General features: G+C 42.9%; 2 protein-coding genes across 2 annotated transcripts in view; one reads left to right on the forward strand and one right to left on the reverse strand.

The window, feature by feature from the left end:
- Positions 1-3,978: 3,978 nt before the first annotated feature.
- map6a (microtubule-associated protein 6a) lies at positions 3,979-18,671 on the reverse strand (the record flags this gene model as incomplete). Its single annotated transcript, XM_080846675.1, has 5 exons — positions 3,979-4,120; positions 5,270-5,380; positions 8,862-9,088; positions 9,911-10,127; positions 17,905-18,671. 5 exons carry the CDS (start codon positions 18,669-18,671, stop codon positions 3,979-3,981), a joined length of 1,464 nt encoding a protein of 487 aa, XP_080702801.1.
- A 2,660-nt stretch (positions 18,672-21,331) lies between these two features.
- Positions 21,332-22,240, forward strand: part of mogat2 (monoacylglycerol O-acyltransferase 2) — a gene marked incomplete at both ends in the record, with an annotated part of 16,537 nt that continues 15,628 nt past the window's right edge. The window contains one exon of the mRNA XM_080856652.1: positions 21,332-21,425. Coding sequence (XP_080712778.1) covers positions 21,332-21,425 — 94 coding nt within the window. The remainder of the gene's footprint in view (positions 21,426-22,240) is intronic.

Consider the following 22,240-nt stretch of genomic DNA (forward strand, 5'->3'; position numbering starts at 1 on the left):
GAGTTTCTGTCTGTCTGTCTATCTACCCGTCGTGTGCGTGTCTTTCAGAGATATATTTTGATTGTACTCCTTGATGAAGAATGGGATTTGGTATGCTTTTTAGAGGAAAATAGTTACTAGCACCTTCTGTGAATATAACTATTACACACTTAGAGTATTGTCATATACTTATATTTTCATAGCTTGTACATATTTACATTACTGAAGTGCTAAACAGTGTGGTCACTAACCAGTAATACAATTATTTTCTCATAGATGACTGTCTATATACTTGTTTTTACTGGGTACTTTAGAAGCACTTGAAAATGATGAAAATAAACATAGTACATAAACATAATGATGTGTAAATTTGATTGTAGATGTTTATAGACTAAATGTATATATGCCCGTGTAACAAAGTCATATTTTAAACGTATTTACTTCCCATCAGTTCAGATGTCTACTTCCACCCTCCATGACTTTGAGTCGAGAAAAACTCTCTGTGAATCTGGAGACACTTTACCACTTGGTGGCAGTATTGTCCAACTAGAGACTAGATGGATTTTGTATGCGCCTCTAGATTTAGAAAAGGACCACAGTGCCAATAGGTCTGTTGATGCCTCTCTCTCTCTCTCTCTCTCTCTCTCTCTCATATGTGGTACAATGGTACGATGAGAGAGAGAGAGAGAGAGAGCGAGAGGGAGAGGGAGGGAGGGAGGGAGGGAGGGAGAGACAAATAGTGTGTATGTGTGTGTGTTTGGGAGTTCCCTCGGGACAAGATGGTACCATCTGCACAAAACAACCCCATCCATAATTACCCAACATCCACACATTCTCTTTGTTCTCACTAGGAAACCAATTACCATGACTACCATTCAGAACCCAATTTATGTCTTTGGTTAGTTAATTGATGACTCCCTGACAGCTAATGACTACAGAAGGAGAGGACAGAGAATCTTAAGAACAGATTTTGCGACGAATACAACTGAATCGAATTTCAAATAAGAAATACACTATTTTAAGGACACATACACATTCACGTCATTGGCTGGAGAAAAAAAATAACACTTAACGGTCAATGGTGATAGTTTTAAAGGTTTGAATGAGTTGCTAGTGATAGACTGGAGCCCATAGCTGAGGCATGTAACGTGTAAGACAAATCTAAAATAAACTGCACAGATGGTTAGAAATGCCCTGCTGGTGAGAACTACCCAAGACAAATGTGTTATAAGCAGTAACTTCACACTTCAGCATCCCCACCAGTTTGTATCTACACATTTCCTGCTTTTTTCTTTTGTGCGGAGACTGAGCTGGTCATGTGACCTGGCCAGCTCTGTTCCATCTGCTCAAATCCCTCTGCCGTCCAAAGCCTCACGCTCAGCTCTCCGTCCCAAAGCCTAATGCTCATCTCTCCGTCTCAGAGAAGAGACACCCAAGGCTGAATGCTCATCTCTCTGTCTCAGAGGAGAGACACCCTAAGCCTCATGCTCATCTCTCTGTCTCAACTCTCTTTCTCAGAGGAGAGCCACTGGGTCTATTTTTATATCCATTCATCTATCTATTTATAAATCTGTCTGTCTGTCTGTCAGTCATAAGGGCAGTGAGACAAGCCCCCATAATAAAGGAGTGGACAAGCCCCCATAATAAAGCCTGAGGGGGGGGGGGGGGGGGTAGTGTGGTGGAGTGAATCATTGTTTTTCATCGGGTCAATGGAACCTTGTCCTTCCACCAAAATAAGGGAAATTAATGGGCATTCCAGCAGCAAAAGACAGACCCTAAAATAGCCTGGCCTGATTTTTAAAAATGACACTGATTATAATGTGCATGGCTCCCACTACAAACTTTGTTGCTTATACGAGAGGATTTTGTGAGACATTTAAGCACCAAAGCCAAATTGACGAGAATCTACAGGATTATTGGGCTCAATTCGCCATGCAGATTTCCAGGCAAATTACTATCTGATTATTATTATAAATTATTTAAAGTTATTCCTTTTTCAATTCATGATGGCAGACTAACTGATCCCAAATGACAGACTGAATCATAAACAACCCCTCCCACACATACACACCAGCTCCCACAACATCCCTCACTCTCTCTCTCACACACACACACACACACACATAAACAAACTTCCCGCCCACACACATCCAAACTCCTACAGCATCTCTGCCATTCTCACACACCCACACACACACACACACACACACACACACACACACACACACACACACACACACACACACACACAGCATGCCTCTAGCACACACATTCACAGTCAGTAATGAGTGACTGATTAAAAAGCATGTCAGTGCTGTCTCTGATGACATTAGTCAGCGTGAGGCATTGTTACTGTGTCTCTTCCCTGTGATGAAGAGGCAGCTTATCTAGAGATCAGAGCAGCAGAGATCAGTCAGAGCAGGCCATTGGCTTAGGCAAGAGCTGTCAAAGGGAGTGTGTGTGTGTGTGTGTGTGTGTGTGTGTGATGCACACTAAAGGAAATGAAGCATCACTGAAACAGGGCTGACAGATCCTCAGTTTGAAATCCCAGAAGCCTTTTCATAGCCACAGTCACACACACGCACACACACACACACACACACACACACACACACACACACACACACACACACAAACATACACACACACACACACACACACACACAGACACACACACACACACACACACACACACACACACACACACACACACACACACACACACACAGTCACGTGGCACGCCTGTATCCTCCACATCTGAGATGACAGAGAGATGAAAGTGGCACGCCTCAGCAGTCCCGAGGATGTCAGACGGAGAGGAAGTGGATGTGTTTTATGTTGGAACCCAGTTACATAAGCAGTCTGTTTGAGTGTTATTTCAGCTGACTTTCGTCACCTGATAGTGGACCTTATTATAATTATAGCTGGTGCTTTTGTTATAGTATGAAAGTCGTATACACATGAATCCAGGAGAGGAAAATGATTAAACTCAGCCAAGGCTTTAAGACAATAACTGAGTGTCTGTAATGACGGCACCTATATGATCAAAGTGCACCATATCCTTATGAACCACTGACAATCTGAGTGCTAGAGCTATCCTTGATATGTCAATTTTTTATAATTATTTGCAAGAAAATCAATCAGCAAGGTGTATGGCTTACTATCCCAATAACCTCTCATATAAGTTATGTTCAACAAAATCCTCAAAGAATTCTGCATTAAATACTGTTGCGGCGGTCCTCTCCATTGAGTTTGGTTTATCTTAAATAAAATAAGCACCATCATATAAGGTTACTACAATGATAATGATACTAGTGTCAACAGTAGTAGTAGTAGTAGAGGGGCCATTCATAGACTGCTGGCCCTCATTCTTCTCAACTGTTTCATTACAGCATCGACCCAACGATGTATTGAGCGCCCTGAATAGAGCAACAACTGACTTATTTACGAATGCTAATGTCTGTGAATACTTTTGGTGCTGCATGCAATGGGGTGGTTTAAGGAAAGTCAACGGAAAAGGACACAGACCTTCATTATTAATTCATTAACGTTTATTAGCAGTAGAATTTTGCACTGTTCCGTCATGGGAGATATTAAGGAAGCACTTTATGGTATGGCGTGACTATATATATATTATTATCAATGACAGAACATCTTTGAATCTGGAGCACGTATCATAAATGGGATTTAGCACCTTTATATTTGCAATCAATCAATCAAGTTTATCAATCCAACAACCACTCAATCGACCAGTCAGACAATCAGTCCAATCTTTCTCTTTGAAAAGCAGCAACCGATACAAGCATTTTTTTTCTTTCTGTCATTCAGAAATGCTTTCTGTCAGTACCTTGCAATAGATCAATATACAGCATACACATACAGTACCGTGTTGTCTAATGTGCCGTCTCACAGTACACATGCAACCCTGATGTCACACACACACACTGGCACCAGGGTTGTTGGGCCTGCCGTGGACCCCCCGTGGAGCCCCGCTACCGCCTACTTCACGTCCGGGGCGAAGCGTACTACTCCCCCGGTCCGGCGAGGTTGGGGTCTTTCCACCAGTGGATCCGACTCTCCTCCAGGGGAACTCGGGGAATTATGATCACGGGGTCGCTGGTGAACATCGACCTTGAGCTCTCTGGGAAGGCATCGGAGGCGGCAGCGGTAGAAACAGCCGGGGCGCGACGTTACGGCATTACGGGGGAGAAGGAGAAGACAAAGACAAAAGTTATAAGAACACAGTTGGTCAACGCTGCTTCCATCACAGCCATACCTACACCCACATGAAGACCCCCCCCCCCCCCCCCCCCACGCTTGGACATATAGTAGGTAAGCCCTAACATCTGGCTCTACCCATAGGCGTTTCAAGCTGCTTACGCTGAAGCACAGGCATGCAGTCTGGACAGATATTCTAGAGGTAGTGTTAATTTACCTCGCAAATATTCAACTGTCCCATTCAAGTCACATTCAGTTTTTGGTTCAAGCACTGCAAGTACCATACCTGACAGGGTAACAGGACTACATGGGAGGGCTATGGACTATGAGGTAACAGGACTACATGGAGGAACATGTACTATGGGGAAACAGGACTACGTACGTGGAGGAACATGTACTATGGGGTACCAGAACTACATGGAGGGCTATGGACTATGGGGTAACAGGACTTTGTGGAGAGGTTGACTGTTTACAACAAAACATTGTTGTAAAATACTGCAGGCCATGGATTAAACATATTGTGCAACATTTCCAATAAATGTGATATATTTGCGTTATATCAAAACACGTAACCGACACATGGATCTGCATTCAGATGAACGGCTATAGCTTTTGACCTCTGAGCTGCCCAATATTACAGAGAAGTAAACCAGGTCATGCATTTAGCCTTCCATTGACCTATTTCAGACGCTGTCTGTCTCATGGTTGGGTTCACATCACAGTAAGGGCAACCATAAGAGAGCCGTAATGAGTCATAAGATGGCAGACACTCTGCACTCTAGCTCACACTGCCCTCTGGGAACTGTAGTTTCCATATGGAAGAGAATGTAAGAGAGAGAGAAACGCCTTAAGATGAACCTGAAAACAGGTCGCACAGCAAGAAACAACATCAGCTATACCTCATCATGTCTGGACAAAGCAGATCATCATAGAGAGAGAGAGAGAGAGAGAGAGAGAGAGAGAGAGAGAGAGAGAGAGAGAGAGAGAGAGAGAGAGAGAGAGCGAGAGAAAGAGAATCAAGAGCATATGGTAAAAGGGAGCTTTTTTTGCCTGGGAATGATTTTTGCATTACCTTGGGTTAGGGAGAGTGCAGCCCCAGAGGTGTTGCTTAAGGGTCTGCACCCAACCGAAATCGCGGATGGGCTGAACGAGTTGTATGTAGTGGTACTGTTTTAGCACAACCCTTCAGAATGGGACGAGAAGGCCACGCGTTAGCTAAGGGGAGATCTCAAATCCACAGCACAGCCATTTTGTCAAACAAACATCAGAAAAAGGACACGAGTCAAAGCCAATTCATGATATAGTGTAAACATTGCATGGGATCTACTTTGAGAAATGTCAATAATCGGAAGGGGTAACAGTTGAATGAAATGTCTTTTTTCTCTGAATCAAACTCAGTGGAATTAAATTCTTTGTGTGAATTCTTTTCTTAAATACAGTTTCTGTAAACTACTTTTTGGTACATAACCTCTGGTGCCAAGAATGAAGTGCATCCCATCCTGATATAAACATACATATTGCTGTTAAACCAAGGTGAATACGCTCTGGAAATATATTGAAAGGAAATGCATAATAATATATTTCTGGGATTTCACCTCACAGCAATATGGAAGAGTTTTAAAAGGATGCCAAAGCCTGTGAGAGAGTTCTTTGCACTGCATGAATACTAAACTATGAAAACTAAACTAAGACTTTAAGCTTTAAGTGGCCTTAAGAGTTCTCTTCCATGTGGACTTACATACACAAGCAATGTCTACTAGTTCACACAAACAACTAGTTTCAAAACACAAACATGTACGAAGTCGGAACCTCACACAAACTCTCCCACAACTACCGTCCATTCTGAATGTCAACAAAAATGGACCACAACAGCGGCTTTTTTTCTGCTTTTGCATTTATTAATAACATAATAGTATAAGTGTAAGCAAGCAGAGCAAACAGAAGCACATTGTCACATAAATTTTGTCCCATTTACAGAAAATGACTTTCTTTCCTCCCCTTTCCTTCTCTCAGTGACTGGTTCGGCAATAGCACCGTATTGTGATATGCAAAGTCTTGGCTGGCTACACACACACGCACAGCACCTCCTTTTCCTCTCCTTTCTCCCACTCCTCCACCTTCTCGTCTACCTCCTCATGAACTGAGTCATGTCAAAGGGCTGTACCACCCTAGCTCACAAACGAGTGGGGCGGATTCAGAGAATGGTCTGGATGTTACAAACAGGACACGAGGACTGCACACGTTTGTCCTTGTTTGGGTTTGGTTTTTTTCAGGAGGTAGAGGAAGAGGAAGATGAAGAGGAGGAACCACGGACCATCACAGCGGAGAGGATGTCCGATAGGGAGAGAGGGTGAAGTGAGATGCGGCAGCTTATGAATGAAAAATAAATAAATAAAAAAGCAAAAAGCAAATGTCTAACCAAGTTCCCCAAATGTTTGCCCTTTTGGTTGCCATTGGAGATGCATGGAACCAGTTTAGATGTACGGTCACGCGTGATGGGACTGCTATCAGGCCTTAAGCAGAATAAATAGCAGGACTAATGACCCATCATTAGCCCCTTGAGATCCGCCCATCCCTGTGGTGAAGTTGGTGAGTAACTCTGGAATCATTACTTCCAGAATGAATTGCATGCTGGGTAACCTTACAGCAAATGCAGACACTCCCATGACACGGTCATCCAACTCCAGTCAAGATGTCTCAGGTCGCACACTGAGAGCCGAGTGGCTATGACTTCAAGGTGTTTCGAGTGATGTGGTTGAGGGGGAACTGTACATACAATGGCTATCTTGTGAAAAGCACCCATGCATTGACAGGCTTAACATCCTTTGGCAAGGCAAATTATTTCTTTATTTTGGCCCCACCGAAGACCAAAATAAACATGCATTCAGGAAACACACAAACAGAAAAAAAATCAGTGTTGAAAAGCATACCATACTAACAGCATTCAACTTACCATCACATCATGGCATTCGATACAACAAAGAGAAGAATTAGCACACATTGTTTGCCATCAACATAGTTCTCCAGTGAGAGAAAAAGAAAAATACATAGTAAATACATGATGTCTTGAAGCATGGGTTTAAATAAATACTTAAATAAATAAATAAACACACATAAATAAATGGTTCAACAAATAAATACATGGAAAAATAAATACATGGACAAATCAATATGTGGATAGATCTATAAATAGATAGATAGATAGATAGAGAGAGAGAGAGGGAGAGAGAGATAGATAGATAAATAGATATATAATGCATAAGCAAAATCCAAAATATGCGTTGACTTCAAATCAACTTTTTCAGTCTTCTTTGAAAATAGTGGTCTTGATCGTGTGGGTATATATATATCTCAATGCTTGTATGTGTGTGTGTGTGTGTGTGTGTGTGTGTGTGTGTGTGTGTGTGTGTGTGTGAGTGATCACTGTTGGGGAATGAACGTTGTCCAGTAAATCTGTGTTTGTATATGGGATCGAAATGTTGACTGTCTCAGCTTGAAATAAATACACTTCAAGATTTTCCACAAAGAATTTACAGAATGTGTATTATACTAAACCCCTATTATACCAAATCATTTAAACTCATTAATTTGATCAGTGTTACAATACAATACAGTACATTCAATTCTACACTACAATATCTTGAAAAGACACACAGTAGAATATAATGTAAAACGCCGTTGGCTACTTGGCAGTGCTTGCATTTACAAGATCACTTGTCTAAATCCTAATTCTCAAGTGACGTTAAGCAACGAATAATCGAGCTGTGGGACACTATCACTGGTAAAGACACTCTGCTCTACAGTATTGCACACCAGCCTCTTCCAAGAACACAGAAATAGCATTGAAATAGGTGACCGCACACAGACAGTGCAACTGAGAATGTAAATGGCAAAGTGATGAAAACCTTGGATGACAAAAGACAATGTCTATGGGCTTTTGGGCATCCCACAAGAAAGAAAGCAACACTGATGAGAAGAAAAGCAGGCACAGATTCACATCAATATCCCCTGCATACACAACCAAGCGGCACATTTATCAAAGTCTTCCAGACCAATAGAGGGCGCAGATGAGTTTTTTTTTGTCATTGCATATCATTTCAGTGTTAACTAGTGTCTTAACTAGTAACTTAGATCAGAGAATGAATAGGTACCATGATGTTTTAAATGAACCCTTGATAAATGTGGCAAAGCAATCTGTGCAGTTCATTGGCTGCCAAACTGCACACAGAAGCTCGTCCATGGCCCCTCATGCAAACGCAAGCTCCCCCATCCATTGGCTAACCAAGCAGCCCGTAGCCATGGAAACAGTGTAACAGTCATAATGGACGCAAGAGGAGAGGGTGGGGCCACACACACGCCCCCTCTCACTACTAATGCAATGTAAGTCTGTGGAAATAAAATCAAACAGTGACGTCTAATCCTGATATTTACTACACAAACCACAGAGTCAGAGTAGAAAGCCGCGGAACGGGGTCATGGTAATGGAGACAGAAGGAGGAGAAGAAAAAGGAGGGAAAGACAGTTCTACACACCGAATAATAAAAATGGAGGGGGGAGGGGAGGGGTGGAGAACCCCTGATTACTAAAACTCTGCAACCTTCACTTTCATCTTTCCGAGGAAGCGTTAAAGGAAGAAGTTAGAGGAGAAGTGCAATGGTTTTTACTCTTTTGCCTCAGCCAGTTTGTTGTTCATCTCTTTACTTTTCTCCTTGTCTCCTCCCTCTGGCCGGGGCAGGGGCTGGTTCTCGGAGGCCTTCTTCCTGGAGCCGCGCAGCGCGGCCGTCTGCTTCTCTTTGGGCTGCTTCTTCACGGCCTTGCCCTGGCTCGATAACGTGGCCATAGTGGCTCCGGACCGCTTGGGTTTGGATCGCTGGACGATTGGCTTCTCCACCTAGAGGGGCAGAACAACAGGGGGGGGGGGGGGGGGGGGGGGAGGAGGGACACACCTTGTCAAACTGAGACTGTTGACAAAACCCTTTTTGTTCTTTAAACAGAGCTGAGGGGATCTACTTTGTTATGTGAGCATGGATCGCTTGTGTGGTTTTGAATAGCGGGTGAAAACAAAAAGACAAAAAGTTCTACCATACCAACCATACCTCATCCTATGGACTCCTGTTGGTGCAATGCATATAAAGTGGTAGTGTGTGTGGTGGTGTGACCAGAGCACTTAAGACATTTACATTTACATTTAGTCATTTAGCAGACGCTTTTATCCAAAGCGACTAACAAGGATGTATTCACATTTACATTTACACTGATGGCACACTGCACATCAGGAGCAATTAGAGGTTCAGTGTCTTGCTCAAGGACGCTTCGACAGGGAATCGAACTAGCAACTTTCTGATTACTAAACGACTTCTCTACCTCCTGTACCACTGTTGCCCCCCAAGACATTGAACACCGAACAGATACGACATCCTTCACTACTAAATGTCAGGCGCTCTATGAAGATCAAGGTGGCCATGTTTAACTGTTCTGATTTACAGTTAGGCGTGTACTTAGATTATTTAGCTCTTCTTAGGGTTCCAAACAGCATATACTCACCTTACTGGACTCCAGTTCAAAAAAAGCTTGTAGTTACTTTTCTTTAATCTTTCCAAGGTTCGGGACAGTGGGTACATATTTTACTGGGCTCTTTGTAGAGTAAAAACAAAAACATTATTTATTATATTTATTATTTTAAAAGTAAAAAAAAAAAACAGTATGTACGTACCACCTTACTGCTCTCTATGTAGGGTTCGGAATACAGGGACCGTATCCTCCTCCTGTCAATCACTTTGTTGTCCTTCGGCCGCAGCTTGGCCTGCTCTCCCTTATAGGTGGCGCTGTAGCTGGTCTCCAGGTTGGTCTTGTCGTCCGGGGGCAGGTACTGGGACTTGGCCCTGATGAGCTTGGCTGGTTTGGAATCTGTGTAGGCTCTGAACTCTGTCCTGTTGGCCCACAGCACAGCACACAGATCGCGTTATCGCCACGGAGACACTCAATAACGCAGATAGTAATTAGAGATAAAAGAATTTTACTCTATTTTTGTTACTCAACAAACTGCCCTGTTTCTCAATAACGCAGATAGTAATTAGAGATAAAAGAATGTTTCAGCATGCTGGGTTGTTACTCAACAAACTGCCCTGTTGTTTTGCTTCTGTAGGAGAGGAGAAAAAGACAGGATGCCTAGACCAATAAATAATAAAAAGGCAACTCATTCTAAGGTCTTTTTTTTTAACATCGTTAGCCCTTATTTTTTCCCTTCCCTTTCTCATCATATTTTCATTGAATCTAATTTAATTTCCTGTGTAAAGATCCAGAGCCAGACAGGGAGCCTATTAACCCGAGGAGGAACACAGTCAGGGGAGTGGAAGGGAAACCTCTTGCAGTGAGCGAAGGTTGCATCATTGCATTACCTTGGATGCACTAAAGGCCCTACATTGATTAGCTAACACTATTACAGGCTATCACAGATTCAGCCCTCTGAGGCTGAACAGCACTGGAGGACACCCAGGGATATACAGTACAACAAGCCCCGACAGATTCAGTTTCCTCTGAGGCTGAACAGAAATGGGTCAAATCCCAAAACCTTCCCACTAGAGAGAAATCTCGGGAAATGTGGACAAGCAGAAATAAAGCGTAACAGTTCGTTTATTATCTATTATTCTATGTGACGTACGTAAATGTATATGGAAAACAACATGAGAACATGAAGATCGAAGCAAGATGAGTATTTGCTGCACAACCAATGTATAACGGCACAAAGTGAACACACTCATTTCAACCAAACAACGAAAGAAACTAGCAAATTACCTCTATTTTCCCAACCTCTGTCTATATACGGAATAAGGGAAAACAGAAAGATAATATGTATTTGTGTGCATGTGTGTGTGCATGTGTGTGTCTGTGTGTGTGTATTTGTCTGCATGTGTGTGTGTGTGTGTGTGTGTTTATTTGTGTGCATGTGTCTATGTCTGTATCTATGCACATAAGTGTAAGAAAGATAACCTGAAAGGAAAGTCTTGTCTTTGATGTCGCAACCGATACCTCATGTCCTGGGCAGCCCCTGCATTCACTAGACTCCCCGTACCGCCTGAGTCACCCACAGTACGGGCAGGCATGGGAAACACTGACACGAAAGGCTGAAGAACAACTCAAGCAACACTCTGTGATGCACTCGACTCGCATCAACTCGCATGTCTCTCTCCCTGCCATCTTAACACACAGGTGGAGTGACCTGGGTCACAAGGGTGGTGGTGGGCTACCTGGCTCCTCATCACCTGACAGTCGCAACATGTAAAGCCTGATTTATGGTCAGAGACGTAAGCGCAAGCGCAAGCGCAAGAGGCCGCGCAAGCCCCTTGCACCATTTTTTACGCAAGCCTATTGTTCTGGGTGTGAATTGTTTGGCAACACCCGCAACCACTAAGGGAGCATGAATTGCTATGAGTAAACTTTGCGCAACAATGTAACACCAACGCGGAACCAAGCAGCTGCCTTAAGCCCACTGCACAGCTGGGTTGGGGCCTCATGCCACGGCCTGTAGGGGTGGCAGGGCTCATGTGTCACTGGACAAGGATGGCACAGACAGGTCACGCCAGGGACTACAGTACATGCACACAGACGGACAGACAGACAAACGGACGGACGGACGGACGGACGGACGGACGGACAGACCGACGGATCCAGTCTTTTTCCTCCAGAGAGCTGAGTATGGAGCTTTGAGTACTAGTACTTCATCCGTAAGTAGGATTGCCAAAAGTCACTCTCTCTGAAAGGATATATGGGATATATACTTTATGTACTCTAAACGTTATATATATGAAATAATGCACAGTTTCCAGGCATTCTTTGACTGAAGTGACCCGTTATATATCATGTTGCTCAACTGTTTCAATCGCCCTTGGAGGTTGTAAAAGATGACGACTGCTGATTTGAAGGGTGGCGTGCCATATTACTACCAAGTGAAGTTAAACCGCACTGAGTGGTTACGTAAGAGGAATGGAGTCCACTGGAATGCCCAAACAACTGAAGATACGAGAGCCTGAGAACTCCTTACACAATCCGTGGACACTAGACCAGTGAGGGGCGGGGGTGGGGCGGGGCAGGAGCAGGAGAGAGGGACTGTAAAATCAGACTAAAATGACTGCAGAGGATATAACTGTGCAGGACAATTTTTACCTCCGCCAAGGAGGTTATGTTTTCACCCCTGTATGTTTGTTTGTTTGTCAGCAGGATTACACAGAAACGCACGGACCGATTTCCATCAAACTTTGTGGGGAGATTGGGTAATATAATGGCAATAATTGATTAGATTTCCAGATGTCAAGGTCAAAGGTCAAGGTCACAAGGCAGAGGTTTGCATTCTCTGAATGCTCCCATTCTTGTACTCTATAAAATACAGAACACAGTCAAATATTTCTGTGCCATTTCATTGACTATTAAAATGATTTGGATATAGTACTGTGAGTCAATGACAAGAGAACTGAAATGTTGATAGACGACTGAATGTTATTTACCACAAATAAGGCTTGTGTTTTTCAACTAAGTAGTGCAGACAACAGCAACAAAAGGTGTGCCTGTTTTCTATCATCCCAACGGCTTAATCTTTTGCAGAGATACATTCATTCATTCATGACAATAATACATTTTTGATTTGATTTGAGGAGGGGAGATGGAGGAAGGGGGGAGAGAGAGAGAGGAAGGGAGAGAGAGAAACCGAGAGAGATGGAACAAGGATAAGATGAGTCAGGGACGGGGGGAGAGATAGATAGAGACAGAGAGAGAGAAAGAGAGAGAGAGAGAGAGAGAGAGAGAGAGAGAGAGAGAGAGAGAGAGCGAGAGAGAGAGAGAGAGAGAGAAAGAGAGAGAGAGGGAGAGAGAAAGAGAGAGAGAGCAGGTCTTCAGCATTATACTGGTGTATTCTGGTTACTGTAACACTGAAAACAATGACTCCTGTGTGCACGGACCCCAGAGAGTGCTTGGTACCGTTTCACAGGACACTGCAGAACTGTGGAATTATCCATACCGTAACTGTAACCGTAGACAGGGACGAGCAGGGACGAGCAGGCCAGAGTGGGTGGCAGTGGACTAAGCTCTCGTGTTTCACTCTCAATGCAGGATTGACACACTTCACTAATCCATCATCTGTCAACGAGTTCACAGTCTACCTTTGATGTGGAAAAAGCTACAAATGATGAGCTGAAAGGATGAAATAACCACAGACTGTATGCTGGCCCACCAGCACACAAACACGGTTTAGAACGAGCAGAAGAAATCAGACATGATTTTTCATGAGTTCTGGGGCCCTTACAGCCAGCGCTCTGCTACACAACTGAATGTAACCAGACTCAGACACTCTGAATTTAATCAGACTCAGACACTCAGTGCGGCCACATGTGTCCAGTTTCCGAGCGTAGTCATATTTCAATCGAAGATCCAATTCATGTGACTCCACAAATCTAGATTTCCTGTGTCCGACTGAAGTCCGACTGCAAGCCGACGTACACCCCCAGATAAGTGATCGGATTACGCTGGAAATCGGTCTGAATTTAACCAGACTCAGACACTCTGGATTTAACCACACTCAGACACTCTGAATTTAACCAGACTCAGAAACTCTGAATTTAACCAGACTTAAAATCTCTGAATGTAACCACACTTAGAAACTTTGAATGTAAACACACATAGAAACTTTGAATGTAAACACACATAGAAACTCTGAATGTAACCACACTTAGAAACCTTGAATTTAATCACACTCAGAAACTCTGAATTGAACCACACTCAGAAACGGCAAGGCAATAGTGGGTTTCTCAATACTAAATCTGCAGGCATGGCCGTGCCATAGATAAGTATGGATAGACATTGCAAATAACATATTGGATAAATCGTGCTGCGTCACCCTTTGATTCGCAAACAGGAAACGCTGCTCCTGAAATTATCTGGAGAGGGCTTCCAATAGTTCCAAACACGCTCTGTTCCGACATTTAGTTACATCCCTAATGCTTCTCTTCTGGCGCTCTTGTCATTGTCTTGATTGATCAAAATCCAACACGAGAGGCTGCCAAGAACCTGCCTACATCTTTTCTCCACTAGTTGGCTACATACGCAAGTATCCTGTCCTATAAACATGGTTTTTAATTAAGAAATGATGAAAGAAAACACTTTCAAAAACAGAGGGGTTGAAAACATTGTGCAAGCTTTGGGATGATAACATAAAAACAAGATCCTGATTCTGTGAATATGTAATGATATCTTCATCCGGCTAGCACACGTTTTCTTGATTCATGTTGCCCCCCTTAAGGACTTTGAAATGAATGTCCTGAGTGTGCTACATCCATCACTGAGCGTTCAGGTTATGCTTAGCATGGTCAATGAAGTCTATAAACTACATCAAGAATATCGAACATGTCGTAAAACTTTCCACTATTTGCAGCACTGTCACAAGTAATGCAAAATGTTATATGTATATGTTTTATGTAAACACCCCACCCCCATGTGTACATGTTCTCCCTATGTGTATTGTTATTGTTTTTGTATTTATTGTGATTCATGTAATGTATGTAAGTAAAGCTACTGGATGACCTTAATTTCCCTCAGGATCAATAAAGTATCCATCTATCTATCTATCTATCTATCTATCTATCTATCTATCTATCTATCTAAAAGGAAAATGCACAAGAATTCTGCAAGAGCTAGAACTCTTTATTTTATTTTATTCTCACCAACATTTCACTTGCCTTTCCAGGCCAATAAACTACAGACGAGGACCATATTCCGTTATTATTTGTTTTCTTTTCATCTAACTATTTCCCAGCCACACAACAACACTCTCATTCAGACGTTAATGTCATCTAATCACACATGACCCAACCAAACTGCGCCTGAGGTCGCGCAGTCCATGTATCACCTGCTAAGAGTCCCAGGATAACAAACCCCCTGCACTGTGTCTGCAGTGATTAGTGAAGTCCTGAAGCAAATGTATTTATTTTGCTACTGAACCAGGCCTGTTGATAAAGCTTGAACATGGTCACATTTAGCAAAAACAGCATCGGCGATGGCGCCTCGCACGGCCGCCTCGGTGTGTTGTACACTGTTTGTTTTTAGTCTCAAATTAGTCTTTAATTCTATTTATTGCGAATCAACTTGAATTATTTCGTTTTATTGTCACAAACTGTGTTTGTTTTTAGTCTTTAGTTCTGTTTATTACGATTTTTTTTGTAATATATTTTATATATTGTTTTTCCTATGTTTGAAAAATAACTTAATGTGTATCGTTTATTGTGTATGTTTATTGTTTGCACCAATGTACCACAGTAAACCTACTTGCCAGTAAAAAACGTTTCTGATTCTGATTCTGATGTTATGGCACTGACCAAGACATCAGGTCGGAATGAGGTAATGTGGAATCAAGTGCTTGCATAAGAAGAGCTGTGGACGACTATGAGGCCGTCAAGCATCGCTCCATCTCTTGTCACTTTGTGTTACAGCATTGTACTCGAGATCCCTTTTCCCATTGCTGAGACACGATGACTGCTTCACAGCTCTCTTGAGGTTTGATCAACTACAAAAAGAATTATGACTGACCACTGGCACTTTTCGTGATTGACCATGGCCACTGGTTCTTATATGAATACTGGTGGTGACAATGGACACTGGTTGTGACTATGAACACTAAATGTGTCTATGAATACTGGTGGTGACTACAAACAATGGTTGTGACTATGAACACTGGTTGTGGCTTTGAACAATAAATGTGTCTATAAATACTGGTGGTGACTACAGACACACTGGTTGTGACTTTGAACAATAAATGTGTCTATAAATACGTACTGGTGGTGACTACAGACACTGGTTGTGACTATGAACAATAAATGTGTCTGAACACTAGTGGTGACTACAAACACTGGTTGTGACTGAACACTGGTTGTGTCTATAAACACTGATTATGACTGCTCTACCGCCTTCGTGGCATTTTTAAACTCCACTCAACTGTGCACTGCAAAATGACCCACAGCTGACCCGCTCTCCCCTCCAGCAGTAACCCAAAGACACACACCAGATTCAGCATGGTCAGACTGCTGCCAGGTCATCCCAGTGTTAAGGCGGCGCTGACCCCAGCTGTGCCCAGCTGTGCCCAGCTGTGCCCTCCTCATACTCTGGCCCCTGCCAGAAAGCACTGGCACCTTTCACTAACCTCAATAATAAAAATAAGATGTCTTAGAAAATAAGATGTCTTAGAACAAGAAAGGAAATACTATGGGCCTTTGCACTACCCCACCACGACCCTGCTGTGGTCCTCAAGCAATAGTCTTTGTATAATACTGATAAAAGAACATATATTACCAATACGTCGTATTGAAACTTTACATCATTAATAAACGTGCATATTAAATAAATAACTTCAATAACTTATGTGATTGTTAAAGTAACACAATGCAACAATTTAACACTTTTTGAGGTATGGTTTTGTAGGCAACTAGTTTTGGTACCATCTTCAAATACATTTTGATAGCATATGGTTATGTGAAGGACAGATTTACACCTGTGTCTTTCCCACTAGACAACCAGAATATGCCCAATGTAGTTCTGTATACCGGGCTGGAATACCCTGCAAAAATGGAAGAAAAGCTTTCACAGCATGACAGTGCCAGCTATACTGCCAAAAGACACCCGTTAGTGTGTTGGCAAGCTTACAATATCAGTGACAACTGGGCTGTTGGTGGTGATAGCAAGGTTTTTGCATTCCTTTTAGGTAGTTAGCTCACTAGTTTTTTGAACAGAACTCCGTAGTGTTGCTTTAACATAAAGAGACCAAACGAAGGCTATAGATGACACCTCTGCAGAAAAATAGAAAAAGTAAAACAGAGATGGTGTCATTAGATGCACAATATTCACGTTCAGCCTTACACTTATGTGAAGCCTTCGTGAACAATCAGTAGGCTACACACTTCACCCACATGGATGGGGTAACTGCAAATGAGCTATGGAAAAAGTACAAATGGAGAAAGATGGGATTCTTTGCTGACAGCCATTGTTGCCATTGTTGTTATTGCCATGACTACACATTTTAACGACAATGGCCGCAGCCCCATTTTCAGCCATTCGATCATTTTTAGTGCGCTCTTTAATGGCTCAGCAATGGAGGTTACTGTACTGCTCTGCCCTATGATTAGCACTCCCCCCACCCCTTGCATACTAAAGGCACAGATGACATTTTATTATTCACAAGCCCCCCGAGAGGAGATTTACATGTCTGAATAGGCGTTTCCTGCTCGGGATAAAGTCTGGCGCGTACATTGGATAAATGTAATTCTGGGCACTTCATGTGTCTCCAAGTGACAGGTCTACAATATCCGTTTGAAGGGTGCTAATGTATGTGGATAAGCTGTGACTCCCAAGGAAACGAGAAATGACAGAAACATGATGGCACGGTTTTATGCGTAATCTACTCATAGACGTACAAAAAAGCAAGCACAGACACAACCACAGAAGTTTGGTCCTAACGGTAGGCAAAATGCGATATGCTAACTTAACAAACAGCTCAGAACAACATTTCTAATAACAATCAACTGGACTATTATTCGTGTCAAAAAGACAGGCCTTTGACAACAATTTATGTTACGCTTAATTTATATTTTCTACAGTCATGACTCCCTCCAGGAGACTGATTTGACTTCAGTTACTTATGTCATAGGCCTATATTTTATGTTACAAACCTACCTGTACGAGCTGCCACCAGTCGCCCCTTCTTTGATCTGCATGTTAAGGGCATCTACTGTTGCCCTCGGCTTGCCCTCTGCGGTCGACTCCCCTTGTTGCCGTCCTTCCACAGTCATGCCAACTTTCTTCTCGCCTTCAACCTTCTCCCCTTTCGCCACCTGCCTCTTTTTCCTTTCATTTAAGATGATCTCCTTCTCCTGCACCTTGTCTGCGATTTCACTCTTCTCTACACCGCTGTCCACTTCTGCATGGACATGCTTTGACCTGTCGGGTACACGGTCATCTCCGACTGATGTAGTGGGACAAGGTTTCTGGATCCAAGGATGGTCACCCCTTTTCGGGGTGGGCCAAGGTTTGAAATCTTTCTGATATTGTGTCTCGTTGTTGAACGGAGTTTCTGGCGTGTGGTACTCATAGCTGGGCTTACAGCTTGGCTCCGGGCGAACTCTCCAGTTTGGTTGGTAGTCCTGGCGCGACACTGATTCACACGCTTTATCCGCAGCTGCAGCGGTCCCCGTAGTATGCGGCCCCTTTCCCTCAATCTTCGGATCCCGTTTCTCCCTATGAGAAGGCTGCCTTTCTATGGCGACCGCGCTGGATCGGAGAGGAGCATTCAACTGCTTCTGTGGATGTTGCAAATGGAGATGTTGCATCTCGGACAGGTCCGAGTACTTGGTAAAAACCATAGGCACCGCAATGTCAGCTTTATCAAGCTGATTCCAAAAGCGAGCCATGCAACATGCCCGCGTAATGCAGGGCCACGCCATGACTGAGGTTAGGAGAGATGGCAAATAAACAGATTACCTCGCAGCCAGATGTAGCCTACGATCAAATAGCCTACTCGTATTATTGATGATTTTACAATTCCGATCTCTCTAGGCCCAGCTTCCTGTATGCGCTCAAGATGTCCGCTGTCTTCAATGTTTTGATTCTCCGTTGTGATTTCACAGTGATTCGCAATTTAATCCATGTCGTCGAAGAAAGAACTTCCAAACTGAACGCATTAAAGCAGTTACGCATCAACGGGTCCCGTTTGCCACGTCGTAAATTTAAAACGTGTGGAGGACAAAAACAGTCAGTGATCTGTTCCGTTATGGCTCTCCGTATGGCTCTCCGTGTTCGCTACACTGCACTCTGAAATTCTGCTAACTGAAGCAGCCCCGCCCGCATCCACTCAGGAGACATGGAGAAGATGCTCAGAATTGGACTAGAGCTGCATCACCTGGCGCCGTCATCAGCACGCAGACTCTGCAGCGGGGAGGAGGCGTGCACTCGGTTGCCATTCGCTGTCATCAACGGGGCGCTCAGTTGAATAGAAATAATGCACTGCGGATTCGTCGTTATAAACCGAATCCCTGTCGTTATATAGCCTATATTTTTTATAAAAGGAAAAGGCTATGACACCGATTGTGCCACATTGTAATGCTAATAATAATCTGTGGGCGGCAGGGCAGATGGTTGCATTCAGAAGTCTGTTTACATAATCCTCCGTATCCACCGCCTGTGAATGCGCATCAAAAGTTTCACTTCATTGTTGCCGATTCCTCTGTACTCTTAATAGTCCCTGCATTTATCAATACATTTATCAATACATTTCAAGCTTTAAAATTTGAAGTTATGAACTGATTAACCCCGTTGCACAAGTGCAACCATTGCTCGTAGTCATCATTAGGAAAGCAGACAGTGTTCCTAATTGCACACAGATAATTATACACAATCTCTGCTAACTCCCCATTGACAGTACTGTGAGCTGACATAGCTTTACTGTAACATAGCAATGTCCTTTTAAAAATATGTCTTAAGTAGATCTATAGTCAGTGAATATGAGAAAGAAATACAACTAATGAACACAAGCTCAAAATGTGTGCCATCAATTGAAACCTTAGCAGTGTGACTTAAATAGACAACAAAGTATGGGAACCGAAACAAAGTGGTCTTGTGGCTCAAATTGCCCCATGTTAGGGGTAAGTTGATCGAGCTGACAGGGTTACTGTAATTGAGCCATCTGAGGAAATGGTTGTTTTAACCATTTAAAAGTACAATTCTAAATATAATTTCCAATTGTTAATTCTGCTGATTTTACTGGTGTTCATGAAATAACTATTTCAACTAATTTGTCTACAGTTGTGAAACCTGAAGATGGTTTCCCAAGTAGGATTAGACATGAACATGGAGGTCTTACATTTAATTAAACGTTTTCTTTAGAGGAACAGGCACGATTATTTGTTTTTCACTTTCGGTGTAGACTCTGTCTTGCAAACATTTTTTAGGCTAGAGACATACAGTATACTATAAACAATATAAATTGCAATACGTCACATAATGTTCTATAATTGCAAACCAACGTGGCCAATGACATAAACACTATCATGTCTCGTATGTCCAGAAAATGCTATTCGAAATGGCAAAACGAGAGTGATACTTCTATGTCATCCACAAGGAGGTAAACACAACTATAGGGCTGCAACAGTATACTATAGAGGCCCTATCTGTTTTTCTTCTGTTATTACGTGACATGGCCGCTGTTATTGCTACATCTAAAATATAAAAGATAATGTAAGTTATTCATGGCAAGGATGCAAAAAAAAAAAAAAAAAAAATGAATGCCATTTTGTAAACTGGTGGCTCATCTTACCCAGGCCCAGGGGTTTGCCTGATTCTATACTCCACAGCCACACCATTTTGGGAAAAGTGCTTAGTCAGGTAACCCAGAGCCACACAAATATCTTATGTCTCAGCAATCAAAATATCTCATGGTACTTTTTTAAACCGAGATACATTAGTTTCGATGTGAGACTGATTTCACCTGATATGCCAAAAAAACTTGGCAGGCAGAAAATAGATTTTTTGGGGTGAAAAAATATGCTGACCACTTCATTCACATGGTTCCTCCTTCCACAACAAAAATGAAAATGTAGAATGCAAACTAAATTTAGGGTCACATTAAATATTGTGTATGATTGCCCAGATACAAGTGGGCCAGTTTACAAACTCGCTTATTTTACCCCACTCTCCCCTGCATCTTCATAAATCGGTGTGAAGGACATTTGACTTAATCCAATGCCCAAGGTCAAAAGTCTGATTGTAGAGATAGAGAGGTGCACTTGGGTTGTTCAACTTTGCATTGAACGAATGTCCAAGATAAGAGACAGACAGAGAGAGTGAGAGGCAAACAGTGAGTAAGGTAACACAGAGAGGAGGAGGTGTGTGTGTGTGTGTGTGTGTGTGTGTGTGTGTGTGTGTGTGTGTGTGTGTGTGTGTGTGTGTGTGTGTGTGTGTGTGTGTGTGTGTGTGTATGTGTGTGTGTAGGGGTTACGGTGCTACGGTGCAGACTTTGACCCTGAAGGGTGAAGCATGACTCTAGGTCGATCTGTCAGACCTCAGCCTGCCTCCGGCTGCGTTGGTTGCCTTACTCCGTCCACACACCATGAAGGTTGAGTTTGCTCCCGTAAATGTGCCCCTGAATAGGAGGCTACAGACGGCTGCAGTGCTCCAGTGGGTCTTCTCCTTTCTTTGTCTGGGTAGGTGTACGTGTATGTGTGTGTGTGTTTGTGTTAGTGTGTGTAGAAGTGAAGAAAGTGAGTGTGTACGTTAGGGCCTGCATGTCTGTGCTGGCCACCTCTGCCTGTTTGACACAATCAGAATCAGAATCAGGTTTTATTGGCCAAGTAAGTTTGCACAAACAAGGCATTTTACTTGCTAAACTGGCTCTCTCTGCAGGCCAGAACTTTCATGCCTTCTTTCTTTCTATCACCTTTCCATCTCCCTAGTCTGTTTGCGTAGCATGATGCATGTACACATTATCATATTGAGTGGCCCCGCTGTCTTTGAAACAATAATGATTGACTTTAGATATTTGTTTGAGGTGCCATTGTTGCCCCACTGCTGTTCATCAGATATCTGCTGGTAATGCAGGTGGTAGTCATACTGAGGTGTGATCAGGCAAATGCACTTAAAGCATAATCTAACTAACTGAAGGATATCATGCTGAGCCCTACATCATTGATTGTCTGCAGACACTTTGTTTACATTGAGAACGTTTAGTGGTTAGGATGGTCCATAAATGTCATCTTTTCATCATATCACCCAGAGCAAAAAGCTCTTGACATAGTTCTTGCTACTGGAAGCTGGGGGGGATCGTTAAACCTATCTAGAGCTGTTGTGGCTTGCAGTGGAATGATTGAGCATAGGTCATGTTGTTTGGGCTGTGTTTTAAGTATCCTATAGTTGTAAGCCTAGCTTTGATTAGCATAGAAATAGTACGAAACAAGATTGCTAAATCAAGGCAGGACAGGACTCACTTATCTGGTTGGCTTGACCTCAACCCACCCCGTCG

This window comes from Sprattus sprattus (genome assembly GCF_963457725.1).
Source record: "Sprattus sprattus genome assembly, chromosome: 1".
NCBI classification, from domain to species: Eukaryota; Metazoa; Chordata; class Actinopteri; order Clupeiformes; family Clupeidae; genus Sprattus; species Sprattus sprattus.